Raw genomic sequence first — 14,699 nt, forward strand, 5'->3', positions numbered from 1 at the left:
CCTATTAAAATCTTGACCAAAAAGTAAACCCACATTAAAGGAATTTTGTCAATTTGTTACCAAACTCCTCCTCTTCAAGTTGTGCAGTAATCGTACATGCGATTGACGGAATTTTCTACGTCTTGTGCTTCAATTGTAATGAATTAAGCATACTTAATTAATTTAGCACAATTAAGTTCCTATTCTATAATCTATAGGTGTGATTTTCCGCTACATTTAATTTACTTTTTCTTGAAAATAATTAATTTCTTAGATTGAATAGTCCCACCTTAGATCTTGATTATAGTATGGCCTATTTTATAAGGTTTAAATGAAGGTAATATTAACATATTTTCCTCTCAAACTAACATTTTATTGTCCATTATTTCCCAAATATTATATTATTAAAAAAATGATTTTGTAAAAAATAAAATTATTGCAACGGGATGCCTAATGAGGGTGGGCCTCAACTACCCCTCTTAGAGGGTGGGGTGGACTTGGGCCTAAGGCTCGCATATAGGTGGATCTGAATTCATTAATTCAATCTATGCAGGGAGGCGAGGCCCACCTCTGCTCTCGAGAGTTTAAAGAACTAGGGACATACTTTTTTTTTTAAAAAAAAAAACTGAATTTTATTCATAATTGCACATTACAAAAGGAACGTTGAAGAAATAAAGACGCAAACGCACAAGTTATCAATACTTTAGTAACAAAAGAAATTACATAAAAATAAATTTATAAATTGATATAGTTTAATGTAACACGTTAAATTATAAAATTATTTTTATTATAAAATAGATCTAATAAATCTCATAAAATCACGTTAGTTTATAAATTTATATTTATGTAATCTCTTTGTGTTTATTACAGTTTTCTATCCTTTTTATTGCTTGTATTTATTTAGTACATTATGATGCTATACACCACATTCTTATCTTATTATTTAATCATACTAAGTGATATGTAGTACGCTCATCACCATTAGATGATAAAGAAATATATAATAAATAATTATTTAATAGTGATAAATATATCATATCATGCTTAATGAGATGATAGTATTGTGTATAGAATTTTTCATTTATTTATGACTGGGCACCGACTTCAACTTGTCACCAGACCCTCCCCTTCGTGCATTTGCGTCGTAGAGAGGGAACCTGTAGGTACTATAAGTTTAGAACTAGTCTTCAAAGGTAGCGAGCTATAAAAATATTTTGTAGAGTTTATTCTACAATATTTATTGATTTTGAATAAATTCATATTCATATAAAAGTCAAAACTTTACAACTTTCTGTAGCTCATATTCATACCTTGCTGCTATTAAATACATCCTAAGGCATTTTGGCAGCCTCCACAGTTGGGGCATCTAAACCTATTGTTTGGTTGTTGAATTAGACTCATTTCATTTCAAATTATTTTAAATTAATTATTAATAGGATTCAATATTTTTTCAATTTTTCATAAAAAAAAATAAATAAATAAATTCATCTCAATTTACTTTATATATTTTAACTTAAAAAATTAAAATTATCTCAACCTAAAAAAAGTTAAACACATCTCAATAAGATTTATAAAATATTATTATTCACAATTCAATTCAACTCATCTCAATATCCAGCCAAACGCAACCTAAAAAGGTGTGGATGATTGCCTAGTTGAAAACGATGGTTACAACTTACACACCAAAAAAGACATACTTTTCACAGTTTTATAATGGAATATTTAGCATATGTTTGGCTCGTAAAAACTATTGAGTGATCTTTTACGAAGTCCATCTTTTATTCTTGTATATAAGTTGGTTTATTAAATTTCATGTAAAATCTAAATATCTTGGTATATCATTAAGCATATAATACTATAATTGAAATCTTAAAAACATTTCTTGCTCAATTAAGTCTATAGAGGATAGAACTTTTAAACTATTTTTTATATAGATCATCAGCCTTAAATGATTTTTCTTATATTTTCACTTTGAATTTAATATTAAGAAGTCTAATATTATATAATAAAAAACTTTGAGATTCATATTAATAAGTTTATTATTTCTCCAAAACTTAGCTTTAATTTAATTTTGACGGCACCAAATCCTTGAAAATAGATCATATATGAAAATTATACAAAATATTAAGGCAATAGGGGAAAAATGGAGATAGACATTTTCATGTATATTGAAATTTTGGGGAACCATTTTCTATATTTATATAATAATGAACAAAAACTAAGGGAAATTGCGGTTTCTCAAAAAAAAAAAAAATCTGGGGGAGCTTGTGGGGAAGATCAACATAGTTTCGCCACTGGTGTTGGGTTCATGATTTTTAGAGCAATGATATATACAATTTTAAAATTGAGGAGTTTCAAGCAGGTTTTTTTTTATTAAACAGTGGATCCTATTGTGAAAAGTGTGAAAAAATTTATTTTTTTTGTGGGATCTACTTTTTTACAAAAGGTTGATGTATTTGAAACTTATTTATATTATTACTCTTATTTTTTATGAGTCAGGCTCCCATGCCTCCCAAAGTAGCCCGTTTTACTTGTCCACTAGTTGGTTTTCAATTTTTTTATTTTTATTTTTCTATTCACATTTTTTTAATATTTAAAAAAAATAAAAAATATATCAATATACGTAAAATCATTTTCTTAATCATTAAGTAAAAAAAAACTAAAAAAAATTACCGAGCTGTCAAGTAGAGTGGTACAACTTGAGAGACAAAATAGTTTTTTCTAATTTTTATGTGAGAATGATAATGATAGGTATACAATTATTTATGCGATCATGTTTTATAATGAAAATATTTTGAAAAATAATTATGTTACTTATGAAAATATCATTATTTCTTTTATAATTATAAAAATGTATAATTAAATAAAAGAAAATGATAATATGACTACCAAATATGTCCATCAAATGTGCAAACTCATATATATATATATATATATTTTTAATAATTAAGGAAGTGAATATTAGTGAATTTATATATATTTTTTATTTTTTTAATAGTTAAGGCTGTTTAAAAAATACTTAAAGAAAAAAAAAAACTCATTTGTACGTATATTTGGTAGACACATTTAAATTTTTAATAGACATCCTAGCATTGTCTTTAAGTAAAAGGTCGCGGGTACTTATCCATTTCCATTTAGTAATTAAAATAAAATAAATTGCCTTTGGAAATTCAACATTATAACGGGCGCGGCATAGATGAAGGCACTGACCAAATGCACAAAACTGACACTAGCACAACTGCGATTGACAAAGCCAGAACTCTGAAAAGGACAACATCGAAGATTGGAACAAAGGTAGCTCATTCCCCGTTGTTGTTGTTGTTGTTGTTCTTCAAACTTCATACAAACAGTACAGAAAAACTACTACACCGGAGGCCTGCTCGGCTCAAAATTGATTCAACCTTAAATGCAACAACTTTTGCTTATTAAGAGTGTCACGAATACATACATATTGCATCTCTCTTTCTCTCAGGCCTGCTTGTCTCCCTACCCAACACTGTCACTTAAATCCCCAACATGATCCGATACAACTAATCAAATACAAATCTGTCTACCGCCTTTGGAAATTAAAGACCTTGATCGAAAACGCAAAGATAAATCCAAAGAGCACGGCAAACCCAGCAACCACAACTGCCACAACTGCCAGAAAATCATGCTTGAATCCAAAATACCTTCTCATGTATGCTTCTACGGTTTCATCAAAAATTTCACTGTCTGTAAGTACTTCCTTAATATCTCCAAATTGTGAAACCAAAAGTCCATACAATGTCCAGGCAACAGGGCATGCCCAGGTGTACCATCTCCACCAAATGGGAATCCTCTGTTGTTGACCAAGTAGATAAATGAAAAGAAGGGAAAGGAAAAACGAGAGTTAGCAAATGTTATGAATACCTGTCTGTACAATTAAAAACAATGCACGTCTAAAGTAGCAAATACTTACAGGTCGAGGGATTATGAATCCAGAAAATAGGTTCCAGACACCATAAAATGCGGAGGATATGATGGCAGCAATATGGTGGTTTGGTGTTGCAGCCACACTCATCATGCCATAAAAGGTGAAGTACAACAATGTGAAAAACATGAAAAATAGGTACCAAAAGAATTTGGCTGCAGTCCATTCAAATCCAATCATTGCGTAAACTATAAGGCCATATACTGCAGCTTGCACGAAAATGTATGGGATCTCAATTGCAACCTGATACAAAAGATGAAAATTGCATTAACATATCCAGTTATTGAACCATATATATATTAAGTGTGCAATATGTGAACCTAGTTACCTGTCCAAATGCATATGGCAAAGCAGAATACATTCCAGCAGCTCTCTCTCTGTAGAAGACTGTTCGTTCAACAGCCACAACAGGTTGCACAGACGAAGCATTTTGGACGCCAAGGAAGAGAACAGCAGCATACATGGAACCCATGGCATTAGTTAAATCTTGAATCCTCTTCCTGCAATAGAAAATTAAAGGAAAAATTAAAATGTAGCTGTAAACCATGAAAGTCTATATATGTACATATGCATAAATACACACATGATGTGAATTTTCTGGTAGTTACTTACGTCTTGGAGCCAAGGTCCCAGAACATTGTCCCAAATGCCAAGGCTATGAATACAGTGAAGAGAAATCTGACAGCAGTATATAGTGGGTTGCGCCAATACGACCAGCGTTGTTTCCATAGGCAAGCCATGCATTGAGTCCAAAAAGGCTGCGAATATTGTGTCAAGAAATAGAGATCCTTTGAACCAGGAGCAGGTTTGCTCAACTCCTTAATCAATGCTTTGTTCCTCCTAATGCACATGCCACACGGCAGTAGAAAATTCAGCCATAAAAAAATTGAAGTTCTTAACAATGACAAGGATCTATACATACATCGTCAAGATGGTAGATTTTCTTATTTTCCAATCAGATGTAGTCAATCATTTAACATGAACATACCTGTATAGTTCTGAGTTTCTATACACATCAGTAAAATCTACACCCAAAGCAATTTCTTCCCCCTGACTTGTAACTTCCAACATCCAAGTTGCTGGATTATAACCATCTGTAATTTTTTTGACTCCTTCAGTGCTCTAGAAGCCAGGGAAACAGTAAAGGTATTAGGAAATTTTCAACATAGAAAATGATTTATTGATGTTTGGAAGTTGGTATTTCTGATTTCTATAGCATCCTACCTCAAAATACTGGACAAGATGGTTAGAGTGGTGACCCAATGGCCCAACATATATCTCTTGTCCTCCACGCTTCATTAGGAAAAGCTGCAATACATGTTTTATATGTCATGTTCAAATCTACAAGAGAACCAACAAATTTTCACCTGGTATGTAGATAATTAAGAGTTCTCACCTCATCAAAAGCTTCAAATATGTCAATGCTTGGCTGATGGATTGTGCACACAACCGTTCTTCCAGTGTCCACTGTGTTCCTAACTGTTCTCATGACAATTGCGGCAGCTCTTGCATCTAGACCTGAAGTTGGTTCATCCATGAATATTATGGAGGGGTTTGCCACAAGCTCGACAGCAATAGTGAGCCTCTTGCGCTGCTCGGTAGAGAGACCATTTACACCAGGCAACCCAACAAGGGCATTCCTCAATGGGTTCAGCTCCACAAGCTCCATGACTTCCTCAATGAACATCTGCAACAATTAGATAGAATCATGAATCAGGATTTCTGGTAGTGGTATTCAAACTCATCATGGCAATTCAATCATCTTTCATCATCATATCACGCTTAAGTATAGAGAACAAGCTTTGTAAACTCAACCTGAAGAACGACAAATTACAGCTTATAAGTGGATTTATTGAGATTATTTTTCACGGCGCAGGGTTGCAAAAACCCAAAAGCATTAATCACAGTTAAGCTCCTTGTAATCGCTTATATAGCCCAGATAACCCAGGTACAGCCTAATGTGGAAATCAATACATGACAATGCCATGTAGTTTTGTAATCAAAGTACACACACACATGACAGTGTATAAAATTCATTGCAGTTTTGTTGTCATAGTCCACTGCCATGCCAAGAGAAGACAAGCTCAGATTTGACAACATTCAAGTAAGCTAAACTTAAGCAAGAATTTCCAGACTCCAGGCGTGAGCGCAAGCCAGATTGCCAATTCACAAGGAGAAATAGGAACATAAAAGTGAGAGAGTTGTCTTTTAAATACTGACCTTTCTTGTTTCAGAATCAACCCCAGAGGATAAGCGGAGCCATGCTGAATAGACCAAGGACTCGTACACGGTAACATGAGGAGAATGAATGTCATTTTGCTCACAGTACCCAGAAATTCGAGCAAACGTTTCTTGCTTCTTTGGGTAACCCGAAATTGTGATGTTCCCCTCTATATATCCACCAGTTTTCCTACCAGCCAGCACATCCATCAATGTTGTTTTACCCGCACCACTAACACCCATCAAAGCTGTGAGAACACCGGGCCTGAAAGCACCGCTCACACCCTTCAGAAGCTCCAGTTTATCCTCAAGGACACCCTGCTCCTTCATTTCCTGCAAGTTCAATTGAAAAAACTCAGGTCCGAGTTTCTGGGTAATACTTATTTTGAAAATCAATACAGAGAAATTCTTCTGTTCCAAAATCTTTCGTTTAAGTTACCTGTGGCATGTCAACAGAATATATAATCTCATCAAAAGTGATGGAATGTTGTTCAAATGGAAGGACCATTCCTCTTTTCCCATTACGACTGGCCTCAATTGCTGATGAGGTACTTCCCCTCTGACTTGAGCTGTTTTCTCTCTGTGTTAACTGTATGCCTCCCCCCGTCCTCTTGCCCTGTTCATTGCTTTCCGGTTCGTCTGATGTTGTAGACTGTGACTTTCCAAATGCTGCACAAAATTTCCATTATTTTCAACAAATCTGATTTGTTTAGAATGATTAAAGTGAAAAAAGGAGGGGATACCCACGGTTAAGATAAGCAAGAGCGATGGGGAAACCGATGTTGAAAAGCAAGATGAATCCAACAGTTGCACCTGCACCAATCCAATACCAATTGGCGTCGGTGACGAAATCACGACTCTTCAACACTGTAACTCCCAGTGTTTCGTTTGTGTTTGGGAGAACCTTTATTGTTAAATATAATCATGCATTAGCTTTTTAATAAGAGGCAGACATCACAAATTTTCAAAAGTATAGTTCGAGAAATTACTTTTTTCCAATTGTTTCCCAGGAACTCATTAACTACAAGTGCATTTTGCCCATACATCAAAGGTGATATCCAGTAACCCCATATCCACCATTTCTTTATATCCTCTGTAGAAGCAAGCAAACAGAGCAAAGAAGCATTATTTAATGTATATTGTAGTTAATGGGGAAAGAAAAATGAGTAAACCAAATTCTCAGTTTAATTTGTTGTTACCTTTGGCGAGGATAAAGCCACCCAAGGCAAAAAGCAAGAGGAATGCAAAAGTCCCAAAGGTATTAGCAACAATCATGCTCCTCCCCAATCCTGCCATAAATCGGAATAGTCCAGAGGCCATTTGGTTTACAAGTACTAGCAGCAGGTATTGCTTAAACAACCTGTAATATGGACATTGGCAAAATATTAGGAAGCGGCTAAAACATTGGCTAAATGTGCAGCAAATTCATTGTAAGTACCTTCCGACATTCGGATCAAATCCAATGACATAGTAGGTCATGAATACCCAAACAGCAACTTCTAAAAATGTTATCGGGATTTTGAGGATCCATTGAGGAATAGCATACACCCATGAGGGATAGAAGAGGAGGTCCCTTTGCTTGTAAAAGACAGGAAGCTTTATAATGGTCATAGACAACTCTGCCATTCCATTAAACATAATCATAATCACAGTGAAGAACAAAGCACTGGTGTAAATTCCTCCATCAGTTGTATCTTCACGTGGCATTTTCGTTCGTAGGAAAATTGTCATTGAAATCAGGGCCATAAAGAAAAGCTAAAAGCAGAGAAGAAAACCTAGTCAAGATCCTGTTTGTAGAAAATGAAAGCAACAAGAAAAAAAAAATAAACAAACTTTAAACTTACTTGTGATAACTTGAAGACATAAACAAACGAATTCCTTTTCATCAGCAAGTATTCTCTTGAAAAGGAAGCTTTTAATAGCTCCTTCTGACTAACACCGTACTTTTTGGTGGTCAATGCAGCTGGGTGACTTTTTGTCTTGTCATAGGGAGTTGCAAGTTCATCTCCTATTCTTCTTCCCACATGGAATGATTGGAATGCCTCGGCAAATTCCTGGGTCGTGACAAAACTGTAAGGCTCATCTTTGCGTGCCCAATACTGCTCTTGATCTTTCCTTGACGTCACCTGTGACCAATTTACCATAAAGAAAATAATAAACGTGAGACTCCACATTTAAAGCTCATCTCCTTTATCTACATGTCGAGGCTATTCTGCCAGCACCACACTTTTTGGCTTGCCAAAATGTATGCATGGCCATTATTAGTATGAATGAGGTCAACGAAGTCTAGATTTACACTAACCTCTTGCAGAAAGTCAGCCACGCCTTTCCTGTCAGGACATTTAAAGCCCATGCATTCAAAAAACTCGAGAACGTCTTCACGGGGTCCCTGGTACACAATGTAGCCATCCGAGAGGAGAATGATATCATCGAAAAGATTGTATGTCTCTGGTGCAGGCTGCAGTAGAGAAATGACTGCTGTTCCATCGAGAATATGAACATATTGCCTGAGCGAATTCACAATTTGGAAAGTTGTCGAGCTGTCCAATCCTGTAGATATTTCGTCCATAAACAATGCCTTTGCTGGTCCGACCATCATTTCTCCTGTAATTTGGGTTACATAGATTATCAGATAGGAAACTCTATCAAGAAAAGTGAGTTTTATTTTCCATGTAACTCGTGTACCTGTTGTGACACGCTTTCTTTGTCCTCCAGAAATACCCCTCAACATTTCATCTCCAACCATGGTATCAGCACACGCTTCTAAACCCAAAACCTATGAGTTCAGGGTGAAGCAAATTAAAGAAACTGATGGATATGATGCAAATGCTTCCTAAATCTTATTGGTCATCCACATGCAGAACTTTATTGGAAATAAGAAAATTACCTTCAATATATAATCTGTCGCCACATCAGCCTCTTGGCCTTCAGTTGTTGCTGCCTGATATATCAGAAGCCAATAAACAGACGAAAGCCATTATCACTAACTGTAAAACTATATCATGTTTAAAAAATACCAAGATTAATGACTCTATTCAATCCAAATTTGACCGTAATTCTTGCTCATACTATGAATCATGCTAAAGATTATAGTTGCAAGCATTGTTACTCTTAATAGTACCCGAATCTCAATTTTCTTGTGAGGTCCAGAATAAGTTAAAAACTAGTTACATAAAAATCCCTCATGCTAAGTTAAATGATAGAGAACTCCCAATGATAATAATTACTGGGCAATAATTTCTGTCTCACCTTCATGTAGATATCAACATCTTGATCAGGTTTGATATTTGCCTCTTTTTCCCTTCTAGACAACTCTGCTAGCATATCTGCAAATTTTAAAAATATTAGTCATTCTTTCATTTACAGATTACTCGTCCGGAAAAGTTTAATTGAAGTAAAGGAGAAAATGGAAAAAGTGATGCCAAAAAGTAATAATCTAACCATAGCGTGATCCGATCCCTTGGCACCTTGCTGAGAAGGCCAAGGTTTCCCTTACAGTCATTTCTCCAATATGGAGATCAAACTGGCTGATATAGGCTGCAGTTCTTTGAGGCACGAACTCATTCATGTCATGGCCATTATAAGTCACCCTCCCAGAGAACTGAAATTAGAAGTTACAGTTTCCGAATTAGATATGATATTAAAAATCCAAAACAGAGAATAATAGATTTAATTATTATTATTATTATTATGTTACTAGATTATATTAATATTTTTTAAAAAATAAATTTTTGAATCTATATTATTCAAATATTGATTAGAATAAAATGACAATAGTTTACAAATAATAGAGAATTGAAAGGATTGAAGCTGAAATGAATTTATATTCACCTTCAGATCTGGGTCAAGCTTTCCAGCCAAAGCCAATAACAGTGTTGTCTTCCCAGAACTTGGAGGACCCAATAGCAAAGTCATTCTGTCAAATAGATAGGCACAACATGAAACGTGGGTCTCAGAAGTTCATTACAAATATCAGAATCTCATGATTATAGATAAGCCTTTTCTCTCACCTCCTTGGCTTGATCACTCCACTGGCATCTTTAAGGATAGACAAGTGTTTCTTCTTATTTGATAGAATATGGGCAAAATTCAAAAACCCCTGCGATGTGTAAATTCGAGAACAACTTAACAAAAACACTCATAAAGAATTAAACTTTTTTAACTGAAGTTATAGTATATATGATGCAGATATATAGTTACCTCTACGATACTGATACAGAAGTTAAAGCATGAAGGCAAAGCTCTGCTTCCTACAAAAACTTCTGCATCGATATTAACGTGCTCAAATCGGACTTCGATTGCTGGAAGATCGATCCCAACTCTGGGAAAATTCCAATAAACGAAGAAATTCTTTTAAATGATATATGAAAAAATAAGTACATATATTCAAGGAAAGGAAACAAGCTAACTCCAGTTCGCTCCCAAGAAAACTTGAGAAAAAGAATAAAACGTTAATTGGCAGAGCTCTTACCTATCTATCCGATTCCTGACCTTCAACAAAAACTTTTCATTATCCTCTTCGGCCAATTTCACCAACCTCTCGAGCAATTTCTTCCTTTCTTCAAATCCAAGATTCTGTATATTAACTTCACTGGCCTCGCCTTTCGAAGTAGTTAGTATACCTTTTCTTAGGCGATCAAACGTTGGAAGTTTTTCGAGGGCAGCCCATTTAAGAGCTTCTTCGTCATCTTCTTCTCGTGAAGACTTGGAGAAAACATCCATAGCATTATTCCTCCATGCCGACGAACCGCGTAATCGTAAACTTCCTCGTAAACTACCACTGGCCTTGTAGATATCACCAGAGGCGTCCATTATTAGACCCCCAACAAAAGATTAAAGCAGTTGCTAAAAAAGCCAAAACCCAGAAATATTTGTATTTTTTTTTCAGAAATTTACTATATGTACGATTTGTAATCCTTGTGGACAGAAGTACCAAAGAACGATGCTGCAACAACTGCAAAAACCCAACAAAACCCAGAAGTGTTATGTCTTTCTTTCTATAGGGGTTGGTTCAGCTCTGTGTTCTCGTTCTAGCAATGTTGAATATGAGGAAAGATGATGACACCTATATAAAGGGTAGGAATGGGAACGGTCAAGAAAAGTTGACTACGGTCTATTTTGATAAAAGAAGTTAAGCGCACCGTTTCGTCCCATGCCTTCGTCGGTTCCAACATTTCTCTTTGTAATGTCGCCGTGGTTACGTGACTGCAAATAAAATTTTCCTTTAAATTAACACTGATGTGGCGGGATGCCACGTCATATTAATCCCCCACTACTGCGCGACGTGCGCGTACACGATTGTAGCAGAATTGAAAAAGTAAACAAGTTGAGTTTTCTACCTTACGGGTTTATAAATTTAATTTTAGTATTTATATATATATATTTTTTGTCGGTCTCTTTCCATCCACCCACCTGTTGAAGAGTAATTGAAGCGTGGATTGACGAATGTGGGTCATTAAAATAGAAAAGAAAAATGATATACACAATATATTATATAATAATATTATAAAATAAAAATATTTTTATAAAATAATATTATTTTTATAAGATATTTTATAAAAATATTTTTTATTTAAAATATAGTTACGTAAAATATTATAAGAAATATAATGTGTAAATCATCTTCTAATAGGATAGAAATCTGATTCTAGAAGAAATATAAACAACTTGGATAATAATATTTATTTAATATCCAATAAACTTAACAACAACCACATTTTGGCAATGCGTCCGTACGTTAATCACCCATGCAGCCCCTCCCATCTCCTGTGCTTCTCGATTAAAAAAATCAATTAATCACCTATTTTCTCATTATCTCATAATATAATATTAGATAATAAATTCATAAATAAAATATAATAAATAATCTCTAATCATCTAATATAACATTATAAAATGATGAATAGTATTACTCTTCTCTATTATTAGTATTATTTAAAATTCTTTACATTACACATCATACAGATAACAGAATTTGATTTATAAAATTGAAAATTTATCTTTTAAATTAAATTATTTAATGTGTGAGGTATAAGAATTTTCAAATAGAATTATTTGATATAATTTATAAATTTTATAGAATTAAAATATTATTAGTAAATAGAATAATGTTATATATAATCATAGAATATGCAAGAGTCGTACAGTAATTTTTAAAAAAAGTAATGTCTATCATTAAAAAATTAATTTATTTTCATGTGAATCTCGTATTTATTTATTTTTTTAAAGTGATTGTACAATATTTATATATTCACAATTGTAAATATTATTTATTAAATAAATAATATATTTCCAGTTTTATCCGATTATTATTATTTTTTGTTTAATTTAATTTTTAGATAAAAAAAAAAAAAAAAATCAAACTAATAGTTTAAACTGGGTGCCAAGACTAATGTTGGTTCGGTCGGGAAGTGGAATTTGCGAGCAACACGACCTTTTGAGTCTTTGACTATTGGGTGCGGCTACTATGCCAACCCAATCTTGACCGCTGGGCGAGCGGTCATATCGTCCAGCGGAAAATTTTTTTTTTTATATATTTTTAATATATTTAAAAAATAAAAAAATATATTAATATATTAAAATTATTTTCTTAATTATTAAATAAAAAAAATTAACGAACGGTCAAATAAAAGTATTAAAAGGTGTGGACATAATAGTATTTTGCTTTGACTATTTACTACTGACGAAAATATGGGAAATTAGTCTAAAAGAGGCGGCGTCTTGGGGTTCCAGTCAAACGACCGAGGAGCCATCGACGAACAACTTTTCAACCTTTTTGTAATTTTATTTTTTGTTCCATTTAATTTATTTTCCGCATCAATTTTCATAGTAATATTAGATAGAATGGTGAATTGTTAAGCATTGTGTATGTTTTTAAAAAAAGAGTATAATTTATTATTAAAATTTTAATTTTTTTTAAATAATATGAGATATTTACATAATTTATGATTATAAATATTATTTTTATTTATATATATATATTTTTTAAATATCTAATTTTTTTTAAAAAAAACGCACGTTCCTGATTTGGAGTCATAAACGAAAAGCAATATAGTTTGACTTGCAGATCAATCCAAACTGTACGCATTATAAAAGAATCGACTGTTTCAATGGGGAACAATGCTGAAATTTTCCGATTCTTTGTATCATCTTATTTTAATATTCAAACATTAAAAATATAAATATTTTTTAATTTTTAATATTTTTATTTAATTATTATTTAATTATTATAATTTTTTAAACTTAAAAAAAATACAAATGTAATTTAACAAATCCTAAAATAAGAATGATATTAAAAAATTATATTCTAATTATTTTAATTTATAATATTTTTATTCAATTTTTTTAATTTATTTTCTAAAATCTCTCATAAATAATTTAATTTAAATTATTTTATTATTATTTACAAATCAATTTATCTGATCTATTATCCAAATAAGGACAAAGTGTCAACTCTCTTAAAAAATAAAAAAAACACTACCTTTACTTGCAATTTTTAAAAAAATGCCGAGATAAAGGAGAGAGAAAGAGAGACGTATGTTAATTGTCTGATGGGCTTCCAGATAGAGGGAAAAAAAAAGGTAGTAGTTGAAATAACGTGGAGAAGATGTAGGAGCTTTCAACAGCCCACCGTGGCAGTCACGAAGATATTTGAAGTTGGGGGAGGGGGCGTGGTCAAACTCTGTACGAAAAATTCTCCTGGCCTCTAGGATCTCAGATTCAACCCCCCAACGCTAACTTGTTGGACTTTAGTGCTTCTAGAAGGACTTCTGATTTTCGTTTATCGTTCGTGGGAAGTTTTCAAGAACTTGGTGTGTAAAGACTAAAGAGGTGGGTTTTCTTTTCTTGACCACTCAATAATGAATTAACAACGTCGTGATCTACCTCTATAGATTAATTCAAATTTAGGAACAAAATTAAAAAAGCATTATTTTGGAGCAACGTGGCTTATAAACATTGGGGGGGTGGTATGAATGATGTTTGCCCTAGTTTAGTCCACAAGATGACCTCTTGGTAAGTGAAGTAGTACTATATTCCAAGGGGCCACTTGATCAATGCAAGTGAGTACAATAATGTGACAATATCACAAACAAAATCCTATGAATAGAAATCAATGCAAGTACTTTGGACGAAATTAGAAATGACCGGAACCTAATAAATGCTCCAATAATAATGTTTGACACGCAATATCTTTTATAATATTTTACACAATTATGCTTGCATGTAGTTAATTATAGGTGTAAAAATATCACAAAATGTATTTTTTTTCCGCTTTTTATGATGCCTTTTTTATATGTTAGACTCTCAATAAATTATTTTTTCTCCAAAAATAAAAGGCAGGAAAAAAGAGTAATGCCTTTTTATATTTTATAACTTTGCCTTCCAAATTAAATTTGCTGATTTTGTCCCCATAAGGGTGTCAGTATTCTCTCTAAAAAGAGAAATACGAAAAAATAGTAATATTATGTATAAATTTTAAATAGACAAGTTTTATATAGATCTTTTATAAAAATTAGGTTCTACTAATAAATAATAATTTTGTTACACT

The 14,699-nt window shown here is 33.0% G+C and overlaps 1 protein-coding gene across 2 annotated transcripts; it reads right to left on the reverse strand.

Annotated features, from left to right (window-relative positions):
• Window positions 1-3,374: 3,374 nt before the first annotated feature.
• On the reverse strand, window positions 3,375-11,173 carry LOC108983866 (pleiotropic drug resistance protein 1-like). 2 transcript variants are annotated; one of them, XM_018955641.2, is made up of 23 exons: window positions 10,623-11,173; window positions 10,352-10,472; window positions 10,162-10,250; window positions 9,983-10,067; window positions 9,593-9,752; window positions 9,401-9,477; window positions 9,039-9,092; window positions 8,837-8,927; window positions 8,454-8,755; window positions 7,996-8,277; window positions 7,590-7,906; window positions 7,351-7,511; window positions 7,141-7,244; window positions 6,899-7,055; window positions 6,591-6,820; window positions 6,152-6,484; window positions 5,328-5,618; window positions 5,156-5,239; window positions 4,920-5,053; window positions 4,544-4,771; window positions 4,260-4,431; window positions 3,920-4,174; window positions 3,375-3,799 (listed from the first exon to the last, which is right to left on the reverse strand). In XM_018955641.2, exons 1-23 carry the CDS (start codon window positions 10,961-10,963, stop codon window positions 3,530-3,532), a joined length of 4,338 nt encoding a protein of 1,445 aa, XP_018811186.1. In that variant the 5' UTR covers window positions 10,964-11,173; the 3' UTR covers window positions 3,375-3,529. The 2 variants fall into 2 exon arrangements, with proteins under 2 accessions (XP_018811186.1, XP_035539396.1); XM_035683503.1 differs by having other exon boundaries at window positions 8,454-8,927.
• Window positions 11,174-14,699: the final 3,526 nt, after the last annotated feature.

This window comes from Juglans regia, chromosome 12, assembly GCF_001411555.2.
Source record: "Juglans regia cultivar Chandler chromosome 12, Walnut 2.0, whole genome shotgun sequence".
Classification (NCBI taxonomy): domain Eukaryota; kingdom Viridiplantae; phylum Streptophyta; class Magnoliopsida; order Fagales; family Juglandaceae; genus Juglans; species Juglans regia.